Below are 20463 nucleotides of genomic sequence, written 5' to 3'. Positions count from 1 at the left end.
CTCGGCGTCCCTCTCACACACAGGTCTTTAACACATCTGTCAGAAGCGGGCTCACCCTGGAACGGTGTCCACGCAGGCGAGGGGAAAATGTTTTGCAGGCGTGAAATATTTCCCAGACCTGACACCTAAACTGTGGTTTGGAGTTGCGTGGGGCCAGGTCGTGGTGGTTTAGATAAGAACTTCCTCTCCAGTTATCTGGATTCAATCAAGTTTGCCAACTCTGTGGCTTGTTCACCCCACCTTGAGTGAAAACGGAAATACTGGCCGTGGGTTGAGGGGGACCCACCTGCTCTGGCAGCTGACACACAGAGACCAAGAATGGAGTGCCTAGCTCTTCCCTCCGGTGTGGCAGCCTCCACCCACCACGCGCTGTCTGGAGGCCTGATGGTGGTGGTGGGCTAGACATCTACCCGGTCCCACCCTTGTATCTGCCCACTGAGCACTTTCTCCAACAACCTCTCCTTGCAGCTTTCAACCCACTCCCTTTTTAAATAAAATTGTATTGTGGCTAAGAGCACTTAAGATGAGATCAACACTTTTTTTTTTTAAATTAGGGAATGAATGAATAAATCTTAAAATAGGGAGGTGAACACAAAGAGGAACATGCGTCTGTTGTTTCACTTCCTAATGCCCAGGGCTGGGCCAGGCTGAGTCCAGGAGCTAGGAACCAGGCCCAGGCTGAACCAGGAGCTAGGAGCTCAACGCCACGTCGGTGGCGGGGCACTCAGCTGCTTCAGCCACCACTTGCTGCCTCCCATGGTGCACCTTAGCAGGAAGCTGAACTGGGCGTGGAGTGGGAACTCAAACCCAGGCACTCTCATATGGGATGCATCCTAACAGCTGGGCCAAACACCTTCTCTGTTCCTCTGAACAAACTAAGCACACGGTACGTTAACTGTAGGTATAGAAGTTAAGCGGCCTATCTACAGAGCTTAACCATTTTACGATGCCCAGCTTAGCCCCTGCCCTTCTAAGCAGCCTGGGACGGTAGAAACTGAGTGCTCTCTCTGCCAACAACTCCTGTGAGGTTAGACTGGGGGAAGACGCGGGGAGTCCAGGGACCCGTCAGACACGCAAATCCTCCCTGGAGATCATACTGACCGAACGTTCACGCTTAGAAGTCCCAGAAAAACTTACAGTACACGTCAGGTGGGAAAAAAAAAAACATTCAAATTTTATTTTCCAACAAACAGACAAGCATCAGCAGGTACAACTCCAGGGGTGTCTCTGTAGATCTTACATTCACAAGGCGTCATTAGCTCAACAGTGAGCGCCACTGGCGTGTTCTCTGTAACATCCGCTTCACAGTGTAAACAGCAATCGTCATTGTGTTCACTTACAATTCCAGAAGGAAAGGCACAACTTGGCAAAACGTTTGGATCCTAAAGTCAGGTGCAATAACTAAGAGGAACTCTGGGTAACAGTCCTGATCCACGTGTCCAAGAGGGTCTCCTCCCCCAGGATGAGAGGGTCTTCCTCTTTGCTTGCTAAACCAACGGAGCAACGTCTCAACACCAGCTCCATGTCACTACGTGGACAAGAGGGGGGTTAAAAAAAAGGAATCACGAAAGTCCAGCTGCTCCCACCAACGTCAACCGTTCGGCTTAAAGACAGGACCTGGGAATACTTCAGTGGTCATAAAATAGGAAAATAGAGACTATGGCTACAAAAATAAAACATAAATGAGGTAGATAAATTAAAGCTTTTACACCCAGGACTCGCCTGTTCCAACTTCGTAGCCTTCATGCAATACTCAGAGGGAAAAAAAAAATCTTCATAATTACTTGGCATAAGTCGCATCAAGGAAAACAAAACAAAACAAAAATCAGTATGTGAGCCCGTGATAGGAAACATTTCCTTCTCTGAGTTTAAGAATGAAACCCCAGGGACTTCTCAACCGACCCGGCACCAGGGAACTGCATGGAGTCGGTGGAGACCGCCCACTCAGGCGCCCACCCCTTCTGGGGTGTGGGAGGACTGAGACACCTGGGCAGCGTTGGCATTACAAGGGAACTCCTGGGGCTCCACGGGAACTGTATTTAAATAAGCAGCAACACACACGTTGACTCCCTAAGGCCCAACATCTGTCCATTTAAGGACATCCTACATAAGGTTCTAAGGCTGAAGGAATTTTGGAATTCTACAACCTTAGTTTCTTTGTTCATTTGTTTTAAGTTACATTCAAAAAGCAAACCAAAAGATGGGGGTATACAGTGGGAGGGTCTGGAAACAGATGACAGACCTTGTCCATCTGCCCACCTGCCCACCTACAGTTGCCCCGCCCCCACACCAGGCGGCACAGTTCTCTTCACTGTGGTTGAGTAAGCTCCAACCTGAAACAGGTCAGTCTTTGGAAATAGTCGTTCTAGGTTGTACAAAAGGTTCTAGGTTGTACAAAAGGTTCTACATCTGGCACAAGTAACAGAGCTACTTTGCAAGACCCGCTTCTTTCCAAAATTAAAAAACAATTCTAGTCTATTTGTTTTGGTATGATTTTTTGTTTTTGGACTTTTTCACTTTTTGCAAAGCAGCATGGCATCGCTGTTGATTGTAGGACTGCCTGAGGTTGCGGTCACAACCGTAAACATCATTTGCATGTCAGTAAGCAAAAAAGAAAACAGGGGAGGAGATGGAACAAATGCTAGGATTGCCCTGTCTGTACTTCCTCCAGGCCCGGTCCCCTGAGCTTAGCTGACTGCGATCTTCTTCTCTTCCAGGAAATGAGGGAACTGGTGTTTGGCTACGCCGTCGGCGGCCCCGGGCTTCTCCGCGTCGGCACTGATACCCGACTGGGAGCCATCGAGCTTGGAGACGGTGGCGTTACTCACGACGGAGCTGGCCCCCAGGGAGACGGGCAGGGTGGGAAGGCCGCCGCTCTGGATCACGGAGATCTCGTTGGTCTTCACAGCCATGCCACCGTTGAGCATGCTGGTGTACTGGGTCCACATGACAGGGTCCACGTTCACCGACGGGGCCAGGATTTCCTTGGGAAACATTTCCGAGACTCTCTTCCCGTCGGTACCTAGCAGCGCCATGGTGTTCTCAATGGCCAGCTTCCTCCCACGGCGCGCCGAGTTATTGTTCGCCCCGTGCGTCATGTAGTGCACCTGCAGGAACAGGACATACAGGCTCTCAGCAAAACAGAGATGCTGCCGCCGCTGCCGCCGGCCGCAGTCCACGTACGGATTCTACCCAAACCGGGTGCTGGCAACGTGGTCCTTCTCACCACGCATGCAACTACAGTCTGCATTATGAATTTCAGTAACATGCTAAACATGTAGAGAGCATGCCCACCTTTGAGAGCAGGCACCGTGGGACAGCCCCAGAGGCTGCACAGGAAGCAGACACCACTTAACCTGGGGCAGCAGGCACAGCAAGGCCGCTCCTCGTTGAGACTCAACTCACCTCAGGCTCTTTCGCGTGCTGCTTTCCCCAGCCGCCTCCCTGCCTGGCTTCATTAAAGCTTAAATACTGGGGGCCAGCATTGTGGTCCAATGGGTTGGTTCAGCCACTGCCTGTGACCCTGCCATCCCATGAGCCTACGGCGCAGGTTCGAGTCCCTGTTGCTCCACTTCTGATCCAGCTCCCTGCTATTGAGCCTGGGAAAGCAGCGGAAGGTAGCTCAAGAGAGCTCGGGCCCTGCCATCTGGGTGGGAGTTCCAGGCTCCTGGCTCAGCCCCGGCTGTCGTGGCCATCTGGGGAGTAAACCAGCAGGTGGGAGATCTTTCTGTCAACGCTGCCTTTCTCAAAACATTAATAGATTTTTAAAACATACAAGAAAAAAAAGTTTCAAAACTCATAATATGCTAGGTGCCAGGCTTCTCGGGCATTTTATCTTGATTGACAGCCTTACAGGTTGGCAGCTGCCACTCATCTGATTGGACAGACGTAGGCAGTAGCCTGAAAAAGCCGTTAGCAACTACAGAGTAAGAGGCTCCAGGTAACAAGCACTTGGTCGTGTTCCAGGCACGCGCCATCACTTCCTGAATACAACTCATCAATTTTCAAACAACCCTGGACCCGTCAATGCCATTAACCGTGTGGCTGGGAAAGCCAAGGATGCTCACCGAACCACCTGCCCAGAGTCCCCCGGGTCCAGCATCAGGCGCTCCCGGGCCCGGGAGTCAATGAAGCTCTAGAAATGAGCATTAGAGACCAAGCTACTTCACGGTCCTCCTCTGATGCTTTTGCCAATTAGGGTTAAAAAACTTTAAAGGACATGGCTTTTGTCATGTGTATATATTAGCTTTTAAGGTGATATAATCTTATAGGTCCAGGCTAAAATGAAGCTTCTATCTTTATCCCAACTGTAAAGAACTCTGCTAGTCTACCATTGGCAAGCTGAAAACATTCAGAGCAATGTGCCTTGCTCAAGGTTACAGAAGCAAACTGGAGGCAGGGCCAGGACACAAACCCAAGTCCCTACTTCCCATCCTGTGTTCCCGGATGGGTATGGGTGGGAGACTAATGAAATCCGCCTACCCTAACAATAATGGCAACACAGAGACCCCTTCTGGAAGGACCCAGCAGCTGTTTAAGCACAGCTGTTACCTAGAGTCTTTAACTCCAGGGGTTATTGTACCACACACGTTTATTTCAATGTAGCAGGCTGGGCAAAAAAAAAAAAAAGAAAACAGAGCTCAGCTCCAACACAAACACCAGTCCACAGACGGTTGGTGGTACCACGACGCCTGGTCGCACTGTGCTTCATTCTCCATCATCTACAGGCCTTCAACACTGGACAGGAACTACCCTTACTGGACTCACAAAGAGACAAGAGCTGACAGCAAACCACGTCCTGCTTCCAGACTGAGTCGCTCGGAAAATGCACCCTTACTCTCTAAGTTGGCATTGATTTACATTTACTTTTTTGAAAGGCAGAGATCTCCATCCACTGGTTCACTCCCCAGATGCCTGCAACAGGTGGGCCTGGGCCAGGCTGAAGCCAGAAGCTCAGAACTCAATTCAAGTCTCCCACGTCAGGGGCAGGGACCCAAGCCATCACCTGCTGCCTCCCAGGGTGCACTACCACAGGACGCAGCCAGGTCTCGAGCCCAGGCACTCCGATATGGGGGACAGGTGTCCCAGCCACTGCACTAAACGCTGCCCTGCTGCTCAATAAATATTTATTGACTGATAAAAACAAGTATGTGCTTTAAGAACAGGAGCAAGAGTTCTAACCAGGTCTGCCCCAAAACTGTGCATTATTTTATGTGCCACTGAGATTAGAAACAAACCATCACCGATTACAGATCCGATGCTTTCTCCTCCCACACACTGTTAATAAGCAACACAACCCGAGACGTCCTAATGTGACAAAGCGCACGTTTCCAAAGCCAGCTCAGCGGTCAGACTAGACATCCGGCTGATGTAACCTGAAGAATTCATCCAGTACCGAAAACCTCAGCCCCACCACGGCTCGGGCGAGGGGAACCCACCTTCAGGTTGCCCTTGGTGGTGAACGCACGGCCGCAGATGTTGCACACAAAAGGCTTCTCGCCGGTGTGAGTCCGCTCGTGGATCTGCAGAGCGCTGGCGGACGAGAAATTCTTCCCACACCGTGTGCAGCCGTGCTGCTTGGCCTGGCGGCGCGGCTGGGCCACCAGCAAAGGCGTCGTGCCTGGGGACAGGGTTGAGGGACCCACAAACGGGCCAGGAACTTCAACCTTGACATAGGTGGGCTGGGTTCGGATGAACGTTGATGGGAGACTGCTCCGACCTGGTTGCGTGGAAGGGGAAAAAACCCAAACCTTTATCATCCAACACTCCTTCGCTCCTGCGACCAAAACCACACACTGCCCGCTACTTGAGAACCTGGAGGTGGCTCTGAGGCCCTGAAAAACAGCTGCCTCTGAACTGTGGATCTGCACGAAGAATGGAGGTGCTGGGAAAACTGGCTGTTTTAGGGTTTGCATAAAGGTGTGGGCACCAAGGAAACACGATGCAATTCTCGTGTCTGTGTGAGGGTGCCTTTAGAGGACGCCCACACGCCAGCTTTCTGGGATTCTGTGAAGCAGCTGCGACCCTACCCTGCCAGGAGCGGCGTCTGCAGGTGCCACCCTTGCCGTGTGCACTTACTATGTGCTTCTCTCCACAGGGGATTCATCGTGAATATGGGGGGGGGGCCTCGGAACCCAGGAGCGAGCAGCTCATCTCAGTGGCCAAAGAGCAGTGCCCACCCCTCAAACATACTCCTATTGTGGGGCCCGCACGGTGACGCAGCAGGTTAAGCTGCCACGTGGGATGCCGGCATCCCAGCCAGGAGCACCGCGTGGAGTCCAGCTACTGTGCTTTGGATCCAGCTTCCCAATAATGTGGCTGGGAAAGCAGCAGCAATGGCCCAAGTATTTGGGCTTTGCCACCCATGTGGGAGACCCAGAGGGAGCTCCCGGCTTCAGCCTGGCCTAGCCCCAGCTGTTGGGCCATTTGGGGGAGCGAACCAGTGGATGGAAGATCTGTCTCCCTCCCTCCATCCGTCCCTCTCTGTTGCTCTGCCTTTCAAATGAGTAAACCAAAACCCTGTATTGGAATTTAGTTAGGATTACCCACGTGCACCTGTGGGGCTCAAAGACCAAAAGCCTGCTGAGCCCCCTGCATTAACCACCATAAGCAAGTTCATCATCAGGATAGAGGCAGCTACTCCTCCCCTCCACCCGAGTACAGACAAGCTAGTTGCCCTAGAGGGGCTCCTTCAGCCCGTCCTCTCCGTGTGCCAAGTTCACCCTACGTTCCTTTCGGACATAAGCGAAATCCAAAGCTCTATCACCTTCCATCTCGGAGCTCTCAGCTCTGCTCCCGGCATCGGGAGACCTGGACTTGACGCTCTCGGCTTGGCTATTGGCCGGGGAGGGCGCCTGGAAGGAGGCGGACTCCGCGGCGTCGGGGCTTCGGCTCTGATACTCCGGGTCTTCTATCAGCGAGGACGAGTCGTTGGTCAGGCCGTCGCTCTCCACCGAGCCGTTCTCTCGGCTGCTCTGCCGCTGCAGGCCGAGAGGGGCGGCCCCCGCCTTCCCCGCGGCGTCCAGGGAGGCCCGCACGGGGAAGCCCAGCGTGGGGGAGGCCGAGTGCACGCCGGGAAGGGGTGCGGGGACCTTGGAGGAGCCACTGGGCACATCTTGGAGGCTGACTTCGTCCAGGTCGACGCCCTCGCCGTCGTCGTGGCAGGCGGCGCCCGGCGCGGGCTCGGGGCCCGTGAAGTCACAGGGGCCCTCGGGCAGCGGCGTGTTGGGGATCTGGCCGCCCATGTGCATGCGGATGTGCTGTTGCAACAGGACAGCGTTGGTGAACTTCTTCTGGCAGATGGGGCACGAGTGCTGCGTCTTGACGGCGGGGTTCGTCCGGTGCACCCCGAGGTGCGTCTTCAGGTTGCCCTTGGTGGAGAAGGCCCGGCCGCACACCTTACACTGGAAGGGCCTCTCCCCGGTGTGGGTGCGGTAATGCATTTTGAGGGAGCTCTGGCAGCTCAGCACTCGGTGGCAGATGAGACATTCGTTGGGGTCGGTGGTGGCCTTGTCGATGTTCTCCACCAGCTGCTGCAACTTCAGGGTCTCCGACCCTGGCTCGGGGACCGCACTCCCTTGGAAGCCACCAACCCTGGGGGAGATGTGGTTGGGCCCCACCCCGGCTAGCGCGAGGCCACCCTCGCTTTCTGGGGAAGGCCCAGGCGGCTGCAGGTCGCTGGGCAGCGGGGCCCCCAGGAGGTCCTTGGGGTTAGTCCCCGACGAGAGGTTCTGAGGTAGCCCTACGGAGGGGGCGCCTGTCGCGAGGACGGGCTTGCTATCTACCGAGAGACTCGCTCCGTCTACCGGGACGGGGACCGAGAGCGCAAAGGGGACGCCAGAGCCTGCCGCCACTTTGTCCTGGAACTCGGCAAACAGCTGGGGGTTGGCCTTCACCTGGGGGTGTCGGTGAAAGTGCACTTTGAGGTTGCCCTTGGTGGTGAAGCGATGACCACAGACAGAGCACACGAAGGGTCTCTCTCCGGTATGGGAGCGGAGGTGGATCTGCAAGGAGCTATCAGTCCCAAAAACCTTGCTACAGTACTTACACTTGTGCTTGCAGAGGCCGGTCTCATCTTTGGTTTTGACGTCCACCGCGGACACGCTGGGGGGCTTGCCCTTGCCCTTCTTGGACGGGTCTAGCGCCACGGTGGAGAAGGGGCCCTGGAAGAGCGCAGGGCCCGGGGTCTGAGGTAGCAAAGCGCTCGGGAGGCGAGACATGACACTGGGCAGCACCCGGGCCCCGTCCGGCTTCAGGGCGAAGGGCGTGAGCCCCGAGGACAGGGAGCCGGCGGCCGACGGGATGCTGGCGTGAGGTAGCTTGCCTTGCTTCAAAGCCTCCAGAGACAGACCCTGGCTGCCAGCTTTCTGGCTGAGCAAAGCCACAGCCGCCGACACCTGCTGGGACACGTGGCCGCCTAAGGTCTTCAGGGCGTCGGCCCCGGCCACGCCCGAGTGCAGGGCGTGCGAGGCCCACATGTTCACCTGGATGCGGATCTGCTCGGTGAGCTGGATCTGCTGCAGCTGCTGCTGCTGCAGACACAGGATCTGCTCCAGCACCCACGGGATGCTGTTGGCGCCGGGCACCGGGGCCGGCGGCGCATCCGCGCTCCGCTGGTTCACCGCCACCTTGGTGCCGCGGAGCGCCTGCAGAGTCACGTTAGTGCTGGCCACTTTGCCTTTGGGTACATAGCTTATGTCCTGTGGTGGCGGGGGCAGGGTGGTCTCCGCCTTCAAGTGGACAACAGACTCCGCGCCCAGCTTCTCCTTGGTGTCCCCCGAGCTGCCGCCGCTCTCCCTGTGACTGTCCCTGCCGCCGGGACTGAGGACTGCTCCGGAGAAGTCTTCTGAAGGCACTGGCCCCTCGCTGTCGCTCATGATGAGGACAGGTGGATTTTTAGTGCAATTTTTCTTATGCTCCAAGAACTCGGAGAGGCTGAAGAACTCGGCACAGCACTTCTCACAGATGTGCGTCTCCTCCCGGCGCGGCCGCTTTCCAGGCACTCTGTCCCCGGGCGCGTCATCGCCAGTCCCCGGCTGGTTCATTGCAGCACCTGCAACAAGAGAAAGAGCTCAGAATCCCGCCCACCAGGAGATCTGGGACAGCTTCCGGGGAGAACCCACCCACTCACAAGGCAACACGTCTCCATTATCTACCCACAAACAAGCGGAAGATGACGCAGGGGGAACAGTCACCCAAGACTCTGAACGAACTAACCCTTAGGTTGTAGGTGGAATTCTCAACGTGCTCTGAACTAACACAAGGCCAAGTCCTAACCCTTGACAGACAGCACTTTAAGTGGGGCCCCCAAATTCAATGCCTAGAGTACTCGCAAGAGATAGGGAAGCAGGGCCGGCGCTGTGGCACAGCCACCTGTGGTGCCAGCATCCCACATGGGCGCAGGTTCAAGTCCCTGCAGCTCCACTCCACTGCTGCGGCCTGGAAAAGCGGTGGAAGACGGCCCAAGTCTTTGGGCCCTTGCACCCACATGGGAGACCTGGAAGGAGGCTCCTGGCTCCTGCCTGGCCCAGCTCTGGCCCTTGCAGCCATTTGGAAGTGAACAAGCAGATGGAAACCCCCACCCCCCACCCCGTAACTCTTTCAAATAAATAAAATAAAATCTTTTAAAAAAAATTTTACAAAGGGGGAGGGGAGAAGACACATGAAGGCAGAGACGGGGGTCACAGGGCTGGAAACTGAGGGCTGCTGGGAGCCAACAGAAGGCGCCAGGGTCAATTCTCCCCGAGAGCCTCCAGAAAGAGCCAGCTGGCTTCTGGGACAACGAGAATGAACTTGCGCCGTTACCGACCATCCAGGTAGCGGCAGCTACATCAGCCCTACACACACACAGTGCACAGGACGTATTAGGCAATGCGCATCCAAGGTGCCAGAAACAAGGCTGGCTGTTCCAAAGGCAAAGACAGCGCCAGAAACATCTCTGCCCATGGGAAAGCACTGGGGGGAAGGATGGCCGTAGGAAAAGACTGCGCTAACCTTCCCGATTATGAAAACCCACGGCACTGTCTCAACAGTTAGGACATGGATGGGAAAATAAGTCGTTCCATCCAGAGAGAAGCCAGGGATAGGACTCACGGATCCCAGGAGCCCTCTGTGTCTTGATTCCACCTCTCTGAAATGAGACAAGGCTGGTCCCCAACTTCTGACTTTGACTTTATGATGGTGCGACAGCAACACGCAGTCAGTGCTCACTGTGGGTGCCATCTGGAATTCTGATCTTTTCCCAAGCTGACGATGTGTCTGCTGGGACTCCAGGACTGCCCGACACGAGGGAGGGACAGCACCAGCACTCTGTGTGCCTGTAGGACGCCCGAGGGGGAGGCGCGCTCTCTCGGCAGAAGGAGTGCCTTACACAAAACTCAGTCCTGCTCTGAGCCAAGTTCCTTTCTGAAATTTGGCCGGTGGATTTCTTCTGTAGCTGGGCCCGGTTCATTGTGTTAACTCCTGGCCTGGACCGTGCCTGAGGCCTGGGTCTCAGGAATAGGAGCCCGCAGGACAGGCTCACTAAGCTGCTTCGCCGCTCCCCACCCCTGCTGCCCCGCTCCGTACACTTGCCTACTAAGAGAAGGCCGTGCAGGGTAAGGCACCACCTACAACAGTGGCTGCGCTGCTTCTGACCCAGCTCCCTGCTAATGTACCTGGGAAGGCAGAAGATGATCCAAGTCCTTGAACCCCATGCACCCATGTGGGTAACCTAGAGGAGTTCCAGACACCTGGCTTCAGCCTGGCCCAGCCTTGGCCACTACAGTCATTTGAGGAGTGAATGAGAAGAATGAAGATCTCTGTCTCTCTCTTCCCAATAAATTAAAAAAAAAAAAAAAAGGGCACTGGAGCTAAGGGCATCCTGAACAAAGGCCTAGACAGACCCCTATGCCTGTGAAATCTAAACCCCACAGGTATTTTCATGAGTACACAACAACCCATCAAGAAGGGTATTATTATGTTTTCTTTCTGACTCTCAAATAAATAAAAATTTTTCAAGTACATTTTGGTCTAGCTCACTATAAGCAAACTCAGGCAGAATTCCTGCCACAGAAGCCAGAAAAATGTAAACAGGTAGCAGAGGAGCATGCACAAAACAACCAGGCCAGCGTTGTGGCTTAGTGGTGAAGCCCCACTGTCCACAGCACTGGCATCCCATGTGCGCACTGGTTCGAGTCCCAGCCATTCCACTTCCAATCCAGCTCCCTGCTAATGCACCTGGGAAAGCACTGGAAGATGGCCCCAGTACTTGGGCCCCTCCACCTACATGAGAAACCCAGGAGAAGCTCCTGGCTCCTGGCTTCAGCCTGGCCCAGCCCCAGCCATTGCAGCCATTTGGGGAGTGAACCAGCAAATGGAAGACCCCTCTCTGTAACTCTGCTTTCAAATAAAAAATTATAAATCTAAAACGATAACAAGAAAATGACCACTTTTAGTTACAGTTCAACCTGTGCTTGAAATGCAAAAACACACGGGGCAAAGAAAGGCTTCCGGTGAAACCGCCGGCCGCCTCTCAAGCTGGTGACCGCACCTGTCCCCTCTGCTAACTTGTAAAGATCGCGGGGTTGACTGAAGGGGCTGCCAACAGTTTGCAGGAGGGGCTGGTCTTGAAAAAGCCTTAATAAGCTGACTTCATCGTGGCTCATTCAGGCTGAGCATGACCAGGAAGCCTCAGGTATGTGGGGATGGGGTGAGCCAGGGGAAGACAGATCCGGACTGCCAGGGTTACAGGTTTGACTTAGGGAGCGTAGGCACCACCCCACAACCCTCAAAGCAGAGAACACACAACCCTCACTTCCTGCTGTGTGCATGCAGGGGTGGGGTCCCGGGGTGGAGAGGGGAGCCAAACATCCTCCTCCAGTCCAGCCCCACGCAGCTCACTCCATCAGCCCCACTCACCAGAGGAAAGCTGAGCCCGAGCTCAGGCAGCTTGCTCAAGGAAACACAGCAGTGGAGAACTTGAGTGCTTACCCGCCAGGAGGCCTGGGAGCCAGACTGCCCCCCACGGGACACCTGCATGAAGCACCCGGTTCCTGGCTTCAGCCTGGCCCAGTGAGGACATCCGGGGAGTGAACAAGCAGATGGAAGGTCTCTGGAACTATGACTTTAAAAATAAACAAACATCTTCAAGAAAAAAAAAGGGGGGGGGGGGCACGCTGTGGCCTAGTAGGTTAAGCTACCACCCATAATGCCAGCACACAGGCACCGGTTTTTGTTTTAGTTTTTGTTTTGACAGGCAGAGGGGACAGTGAGAGAGACAGAGAGAAAGGTCTTCCTTTACTGTTGATTCACCCTCCAATGGCTGCTGCGGCCAGCGCATCGTGCTGATCCAAAGCCAGGAGCCAGGTGCTTCTCCTGGTCTCCCATGTGGGTGCAGGGCTCAAGCACGTGGGCCATCCTCCTCTGCACTCCTGGGCCACAGCAGAGAGCTGGCCTGGAACCGGGACAGAATCCGGCACCCTGACCAGGACTAGAACCTGGTGTGCCGGCGCTGCAGAAGGAGGATTAGCCTAGTGAGCCGCGGCGCCGGCCAACACAGGCACTGGTTTGAATCCTGGCTGCTCTACTTCTGATCCAGCTGATGCACCTGAGAAAGCAGAAGATGGACCAAGTGTTTGGGCCCCTGCACCCACATGGGAGACCCAGAAGAAGCTCCTGGCTTCAGCTTAGCCCAGCCCCACTGTTGTGGCCATATGGGGAGTTAACCAGCAGATGGAAGACCTTTCTCTCTGTGTAACTCTAAAAAAAAATAAAAGGCTGGGGCTGGGGGTCTGGCAGAGAAGGTAGAAAGTCTTGAGATGATCGCACCCCGTATCAGAGTGCCTGGGTGCAAGTCCTGGCTTCACCCCAATTCCAGCTTCCTGCTAACGTGTGCCCTGGGAAGCAGGGGGCGAGGGCCTGAGTCGCTGGGAGCCAGCCACCCTCTGGCCTGGTCCAGCCCCAGCTGTCGGGAGTATCCGGGAAGTGACCCAGCAGATGGGAAACCAATCCCTAGCCCTTCTCTGCCCTTCATATAAATGAAAACTAATAAAAATGTTCAAAAGTCCATGGAAATGGAATTAAAAGTTTATTTAAAAAACACCCGCACACCCACCCCAGGCCTGCAGCCCCCAAGGCCTCTATCTGACCCCTTCATGTTTCCATTTTTATCATGTTTCCCTACTTATCGTGTTTCCTGTAGGGATTGCAACTATCTTTCCTCTCAGACACCCTAACCGCAGTGGGAAGCCCGAGGGATCCGGCTACTTCCCAGGACAGACTAGAACACTCTTTGCTATCTTGTTTCTGGGACTTCCAGAGATTGCTTTAGGTGTTAGCGAAGTGTATCACATCCTACTTCCAGGATGAGCTCAGAGGAGGCAGGCAGAAGGTAGGTAAGAAGTCCTTTCTCAAGGCTCCAATACCTCTCCTACAGGCCTGTCTCAAGAATCAAGCTGAAAGTGTGCATTAATTCCTAGAACCCTAGGATCTATCCCTCTGGGAGTCCCCGGCTCCCAGGCAGTACCAATGCGGGCCATCTCCCCAGTGTCGAAATGCAAGGCCTGCAGGGCTGTTTAAGGAGCTGGTTCTCTCTGAAAAGCAGTTTTGGCAATTATGTGTCAAGACATTTTTGGAAAGTTGCTCTCCAGGATATAAAGGATTGGTGAGTGCCAATGGATACAACTCGAGGGAGGGAGCACCCAGGGCGCAACACCTTCATTCTCCCCTCTGACTCAGCATTTCCTTTGTTCGGAATTCACTTCCTGAAATGCGAGGCTATTTCTTGCTGCATTTCTCATAGGGCACAACACAGATGGATACACCCTGGTCCATCCTCAGTCTGGTTACATAAATCTGGGTGGCTAGAAGAGGAATACTTTGTAACCAACAAAACTGAAGCAGAAATTGGAGGCTGCTCCAGGCTACAAGTGCCCAAGGTTTCCTTCAGGAGAGATGCAAAGAACAGGATGTATAGATGACGTGTGTGCCCCCTGCATTTCAGTAGAAATACAGACATGGAAAATGCACGCGAAGTGCAGAGAAGTGTTGCCTCCACTTCCTGGAGAAGGGACCTACAAGAAGGGGTGGAAACAAGCTAACTCCACACCATCTGCTCCTCGGCTTCTGCACTCCCCATCACCCACCCCGCCCCCCAAACACAACACACAGCCGCTTCCTCCGACAAGAAACAACTTTTTTAAGAATTCATTTACTTGAGAAGCAGAGAGGGAGGGAGCTAGGAACTCAATCCAGGTCTCCCATGTGGCAGCAGGAGCTACCTGAACCAGAAATAGCACCCAGGGAATCTCAACCGCACGGATGAACCACTAGGCTAAACCCGCACCCTTGATTTGCCCCTTTGTCTCAGCTGTGCCACTTGCCTTCACTTATTTATCTCCACAGCAAGCATCCTGTTCCCATTTTGCAGATGGGGAAATTGAGGCTTCGAAATAAAACCAAGCCACTCAAGGTGATACACTGCTAGCTAGAAATTCCTGAATACCATTTGAAATGGACAGTAAAGCAGTTTATTATTAGTAAAAGCAGATCTATAGCAGTTTCTGAAACTTTTTCATTCTACTTCTCTAAGAAGGTGTTTAACACTATTTTTTTTTTGGCCAGGCAGAGTTAGAGACAAAGGTCTTCCTTCCATTGGTTCACTCCCCTAAAGGCGGCTACAACAGGTGCTGCGCCAATCCAAAGCGGGGAGCCGGGTACTTCCTCCCGGTCTCCCATGTGGGTGCAGGGACCAAAGCACTTGGGCCATCCTCCACTGCCTTCCTGGGCCACAGCACAGAGCTGGACGGGAAGAGGAGCAACTGGAACTAGAACCAGGGGTGCCGGTGCCGCCGCAGGCGGAGGATTAGCCAAGTGAGCCACCGGCGCCGGCCATTGAACACTGTTTTCCTCATTCTCCTTACTCATTAACAACAGCATCTCAAGGGCACCAGTTGGAGTCCTGGCCACTCCACTTCTGATCCAGCTCCCAGCTGGGAAGGCAGAAGGTGACCGAGCGCTTGGGCTCTGCCACCTACACTGGAGACCTGCATGTACTCCAGGTTCCTGGTTTGGGCCTGGCCCAGACTCCACCCGTACAGTCATTTGGGGAGTGAACAAATGGATGGAAGATCTCTCTCTCAATAACTTTCCCTTTCAAATAAATCTTTAAAAAAAAAAAAAGGGAAGGCATTCTTAAGAGTTCAAGAAACTAGGTAAAAAAAAATCTACTTTCACTCAGCTGAAGTAAAATGTACTATTTGTTTCAATTGGGAAGGTAAGAACACAGCACGGGGGTGTGAGCCTAACCTGTGCCTATCAACAGAAAGCAGGCGTCCTCCAGGGCGTCCCGCTGTCACAACTGCTGGAGGCTGCTGGATTTTATTATTTAACAAAGCAGCACATGGTTTCTGATAACTGTATTTACATGCAATTTATTTCCTTAGCAGTCTACGTATTTAACATCTTTACACGCATTACGCGGAGATGGGATCTACGGCACAAAAAAGGTTAAGCTCCCCTGGGCTCAGGACCCAGCAGCGCCCGAGTGATTTACTGCCTGAATACCAGCTTGCCTTCGCTGTATACACAAGCGAGCCTCTTCTGTCGCCTAAGTGATACCAGCAACATCCCACTTGAGTCTTAAAACAGAAGCAGCTCTGTTTGCTGGTGCAGTAAAAAGGGACTTCTGCATCCAGACCACCACGGCCAAACGCCGGAGCCATGTTTGCCGAGGAGCCAAGGGGCCTCTGTTATGAACAATTGCGGCTGTGCTTAAGTTAACCCAAAAGGAAAAAAACAAAGTTCAGAGAGATCCGCGCGGCAACGAGTTCTCCACCCTGCCACCCTGCCCCCACCCCGAATTTTAGGAATGTTATCTCCCAGCATCTAGTTATCCAATAAGGAGGAAGAATGCAGTAAACCCAGCAGGGGTCTTAGATGTAATCACTGCCAAGTGGTAGAAAATACTCGTCTATTGTATAGAAGAAAGTTAATCTAGCAGAGGCTAATCAAAATCTGTAGATACTAAAATGCTTTCAAAAAATAAGACCTGTATGTCTTGATAAAAGCTTTCCAAAGCTTATCTTTTTTCATTCCTATATGAGAAGCATGACAATGAGCAGATTAGCTAAGGCACACAAAACCTCCTACCCTCCCCCCACCCCCAGGAAAACTGCTTACCAAAAAACAAAAGGAAATGAAGCCCCCATCCCTAAGTATGGAGCCGGGGGAGGGAGCGCTTCAGTAGGCACGGAGGGCAGTGCGGAGACGCAGGAAGCAGAAGCGGGCTCGGTTCGCAAACTCTGAGGAAGGAGAGAACCAGAGCTCCCAGCTGCTAAGGCGTGCGACCTCCCTGGCTAAAGGCTACAGGGACATCGCGTCTTGTCTTACCCACAGCAAATTTGCAAACTCCATAAGGGGAGGGACTTGGTCGTCAGCTTCTCTACAGCCGCTCAAAACAGCTTCACCAGACCTGAAACGCACCTGGTGATGAGTACAGGACCGCCAGCTCATCCAATGTATCTCCATTTGTTATATCTGTATTGTCTTCAAACAATAAAAATGCAACAGCTCAAGGCTAACGGGAAAGGAAAGTTCCCGAACGGCTCCCCCCATCACGGCCCTTCCAGAGCGGCGAGGCTCAGAAGCCGATCGCGATCGCCGACAGACAAGGTTTTATTTCCCATCTGCTTCCCCACGACCTCTTCACCTCACACTCGGTAAGTCGCATCCCAAAACACGAGAACGGTGGAGAGAAGCCCTCTCACGGCCGGCTGCCAGAAGGAAACCCCATCCCTGCACCAGTGCCACGAAGCCCACAACAGGCACAGCCTTCAAGTTCAGGGCAGGGGGACAATCGACCAGGAGCTGCCGTGTATTCTAGAGTGAGTGAGCAAAAAGTGCACTTTGGCTGTGAGAAGGACGCGCCCGGCACACAGCAGGCTACTACATATACTCTGGAACTATCTTAACTGGCGCTCAACACCATGTTGACACAACAGGTAAGTAACACAGAAAACAGTGTTCAACACTACTCATCACTAACCACACTCCCGACGCACCACAAGGGACAGAGCCGTGTCTTATCTTCAGTGCACAGAACACGAGAGCTCAGGAAAACCAGGCAGGGTCTCAAGGTTACTCAGCTGAAAGTCGTAGAACCAGATTGGAATGCAGATCTCAAAATATCTATCTTCCAAAGGATCAACACACTTCTCATTTCCAAAGCAGCAACTACCTTTCACCTCCTACCAGGCGTCCCCGAGCCCCCCACCCAGGAGGAAGCTAACAGCACAAACAATCATTTAGGGGTGCAGCCGAGGGCATGCTGCTGCCTTCTTTCGAGGGGGAGTGCATTTTATAATTCACGTTATTTTTAATGAGCGCAAGGGGTTCTGGGCAAGTAGTAGCTCCTATCCCTTTTGGAACGCAATTCCAGGAGAGCCGGTTAATGCCGGAATCCTGACGGCCAGAGTTAGGTCATTTTAGAAGTTATTTGAAACTTGGGACTCTTAACCGTCGATGGTTGTAATCCAGTTTAGCACAAAGGGCATTTGAAACTCTTTTGAGAAAATGCTAATTTTCTTGTGTGTAGGGTTAGCCCCCCTCCCGACCACCTGCAGATTTTTTGATCTGCTAATTGATCGCCAGACTTCATTTTCTTAGCTCAAAAACTGCTTCTCGACCGCTCAGCAAAAAAGACCGGCCCCATCTTCAATCTTAAAAAAAATAGGGAGGTGGGGGGGCTGTGCTGTACATTCAGGCCGGGCCACGGCAAACGCCCAAAATCCGACCCGAACGTGCAACGACTGCGTGGAAGAGCTACCTTCGCTCCCGCCGCAGCAACTGCGGGCAGGCCGAACGCTCTCCAAGACCGGGAATTCTTTCCAAGAATTCCAGACGCTCGGCCCCGCAGAGCCGGCGCACCTCGCGGGGACCCCTCCCCGGCGCGGCGCCGCACTCCCCAGGTGAGAGCCGGTACCTGCGCAGACCCGCCTCCCGGCCGCGCCTGCAGGGGGCGCCCGCGCGCAGCCCGGCCGCGCGCTCGGCTCCAGCGCTGCGCTCGCCTCCCAGGTCGCGGTGGGAGCGCACGCCAGCGCCCCGGACCCGGGACCCCAGACCCCAGCCCGCGGCCCGGGTCCACGCCGGCTCCCCGCTGCTCTCTCCCCACGAGCCCTCCCGCAGCAAGCGCTCCCCAACAGCGCCAAACACTCCCCGCAGCCTCACCGGTGCGCGCCCACCCAAAATGAGGGGGGAAGGAGGTCAGGGCAGGACCAGAGGAGGGGTCAGAGGCAGGAGCTCGCCCCTCCTCTCCGGAGGAAGCAGGCGGGCCCAGGGTTAACCCTTTTGTTCCAGGTGGGCCAGGCGACGAAGCCGCTCCGCGCTCCCCCCCAGCCCCCAACCGAGGCACAAAGAGAGCGCGTCCAGGCTGCGGGGACCTGGGCAGTGCGCGTCCCCGCGCGCCAGACGCCCCCCAACGCGCAGCTGGCCCCGAAGGAAACGGGGACCTCGCTGAGCCATCGCGCCTTCGGGGACTCCACCGCACTCCCCCGGCCACAAAGAGGGCAGCGGCCGAAAGGTCGCGCGCGTCTCCTCCGGGACCCCCAGGCCCCGCGCGTGCCTCCCCGGAGGCCGCGAGATTCGAAAACGGGCGGCGGAGCTAGGAGCAAGGCCCCCTCCCCCACGCGCACGCCGAAAAAGTTCTCAGGCGACAATTTGGCGGGACCGGGGCGAGGCGCTGGGCGGCGGACTCGCTCCGCAGCCGCCTCGAAGAAGGGGGCGCGCGCGCGCCAGGCCGGGCCGGGGTCCCGAACCCCCCGAAGCCCGGGAGCCGCCGGCCGCGGAAGCGCGGGCCGAGCCAGCCCCCTCCCCTCTCCCCTCCCGGGCGCCCCAGAGAAGCCCGTGCCGAGCGCGAGGCGGGTGCGCCCCGGCCCCCGGGGGCTCCCACCCCCCGGGGCTGGCCGCGGTTATTTTTAGGAAGTCGGAAATCAAAGATGGCTGGAGGTCAGGCCCCGAAAGGTTAGGGCGATCGGCAGGCGGCGTAGCCCGGGGAGACAGCCGGCCCCTGCGCGGCGCGGGTGGCCCCGCACCCGGGCTCCCGGGGAGGGGAGAGGTCGCGCCCCCTCCCCCACCCGGCCCCCTCCTCCGGGGGGCCCTCCAGGGGTGCGCCCCTCCTCCAGCCCCTGAAAAAGGCCCCGAGGGGTGGGGGGAGAGTGGGGACCTCTGGGTCTTTCTTTGAGAAGCGGCGCCGGGGAGGAGGCGGGGGGGGGGGCAACGGTTGGCGGGGGGGTGAAGCCGCGAGCGCAGGGGTCCCCCGGCCCGGCGGGCTCGGCGCGGGAGGAGGAGCGGGTGTAGGACCCGCGGGGCGCGAGGCAGCAAGGCCGCCCCTCTGCCCCGGCCCCAGACCCCGCGCGGACGCCGCCGGCGCCCGGAGCCCGCGCCCTCGAGGGTCGCGCCCCGGCCGCACTCACCCGGCTCCCCCGCCGTCGGCGCCGCTGGGGCCGCGTCTGCGAGCTCGGCGGCCGGCCGCTCGCCCTGGTCCTCCTCCGAGTTGATGTGCTGGGGTTTCGCCTGCTTGCGCCTGGACATGGTGCGGGCATCGGGGCGCCGGGACAGCCGCGCGTCCTCGCCCTCTCCGCCGCGGATCCCTGGAGTTGGGAAATTTACCCCCCTGCGGCCGGAACGCGCATGTCCCAGTAATTATTATTATCAATAATGCATTGCGATTTATCATGAGCCCTGACAGCTGATTGGCCTGGGTCCAAGACCTCAGAGATCATTTAAATAAGCCCTCATTGATCAGGGAGGGGCGAGGCATGCTGGGCTTTGTAGTCCGGCCCTCCCTGCGACAAAGCCGCGTTCATCGGGGGAGCGCGGCTAATTAGCATCCGGGCTCAGATTGGCCGGGGCGAGGGCGAAACCCGAGGGGGACCGGCGCTGGCCGCGGCCCTCGGCTGGGCCCTCGGGGGCTGCGGGTGCGCGCGCGCGCGCGCAGGAGTTTGGGGACGCGTGTGTTTAGGAGGGAGCTCCGAAAATCACCTTTCTAAGCTTGGGAGGAGGCAGTTTTCTTCGCAGGGGGGTATTTTGGCTCGATTTTCACACCTACCGAAAAAAAAACACCCACCTCCAAAAAAAAGCCCAAAATCCCGAGTTGTGACCCCTAGGTCTCCGATCTTCTTTTTTGACTGACGGTGTTTACACGGAGCTTCGACAAGACCGAAGAAAGGTGAATGGCGGTTCACGCAGCCTTACCACCCAGCTGGGTTCTTAAAGTGGCCAGAGAGGGACGAAACTTAAGATCACCCCGCCACCATGCTTTAACTTCTAGCTACCAGGATTCATAGCCGCAAACGCTGGTTTGTTGTTTAAATGCGGACCTTGATTTCTTAAAAAATTTTAAATGACCAGCTACTAAATATAGCACGGACAGATAAAAAGTAAGCAGAGTCAGAGATGAGAGATAATATTGCAATGGCCCGCAGTTGC

At 55.5% G+C, this 20463-nt stretch overlaps 1 protein-coding gene and 1 long non-coding RNA gene across 3 annotated transcripts in view; one reads left to right on the top strand and one right to left on the bottom strand.

Annotated features, from left to right (window-relative positions):
• The window catches only part of LOC127487350 (uncharacterized), a 1183652-nt gene that overhangs the window by 1023640 nt on the left and 139549 nt on the right, over positions 1–20463 (top strand). The window lies entirely within an intron of this gene.
• SALL4 (spalt like transcription factor 4) lies at positions 1157–19822 on the bottom strand. 2 transcript variants are annotated; one of them, XM_051832643.2, is made up of 4 exons: positions 19449–19822; positions 6767–9052; positions 5439–5719; positions 1157–3107 (listed from the first exon to the last, which is right to left on the bottom strand). In XM_051832643.2, the coding sequence occupies exons 1-4, from the start codon at positions 19564–19566 to the stop codon at positions 2688–2690; spliced, it is 3105 nt and encodes a 1034-aa protein (XP_051688603.2). In that variant the 5' UTR covers positions 19567–19822; the 3' UTR covers positions 1157–2687. The 2 variants fall into 2 exon arrangements, with proteins under 2 accessions (XP_051688603.2, XP_051688604.1); XM_051832644.2 differs by having other exon boundaries at positions 8048–9052; positions 19449–19819.

This window comes from Oryctolagus cuniculus, chromosome 11 (assembly GCF_964237555.1).
Source record: "Oryctolagus cuniculus chromosome 11, mOryCun1.1, whole genome shotgun sequence".
Classification (NCBI taxonomy): domain Eukaryota; kingdom Metazoa; phylum Chordata; class Mammalia; order Lagomorpha; family Leporidae; genus Oryctolagus; species Oryctolagus cuniculus.
This window is presented reverse-complemented; position numbering and strand designations above follow the sequence as displayed.

What these genes read in the sequence shown, in the direction of transcription:
- SALL4 (XM_051832643.2), bottom strand. Translation starts at nt 19,566, where the DNA reads ATGTCCAGGCGCAAGCAGGCGAAACCCCAGCACATCAACTCGGAGGAG. An exon ending in GCCGACGGCGGGGGAGCCGG is followed by an intron (nt 9,053 to 19,448) that starts GTGAGTGCGGCC and finishes CTCTTGTTGCAG; the next exon opens with GTGCTGCAATGAACCAGCCG. An exon ending in TGAGAGCTCCGAGATGGAAG is followed by an intron (nt 5,720 to 6,766) that starts GTGATAGAGCTT and finishes CCACGCAACCAG; the next exon opens with GTCGGAGCAGTCTCCCATCA.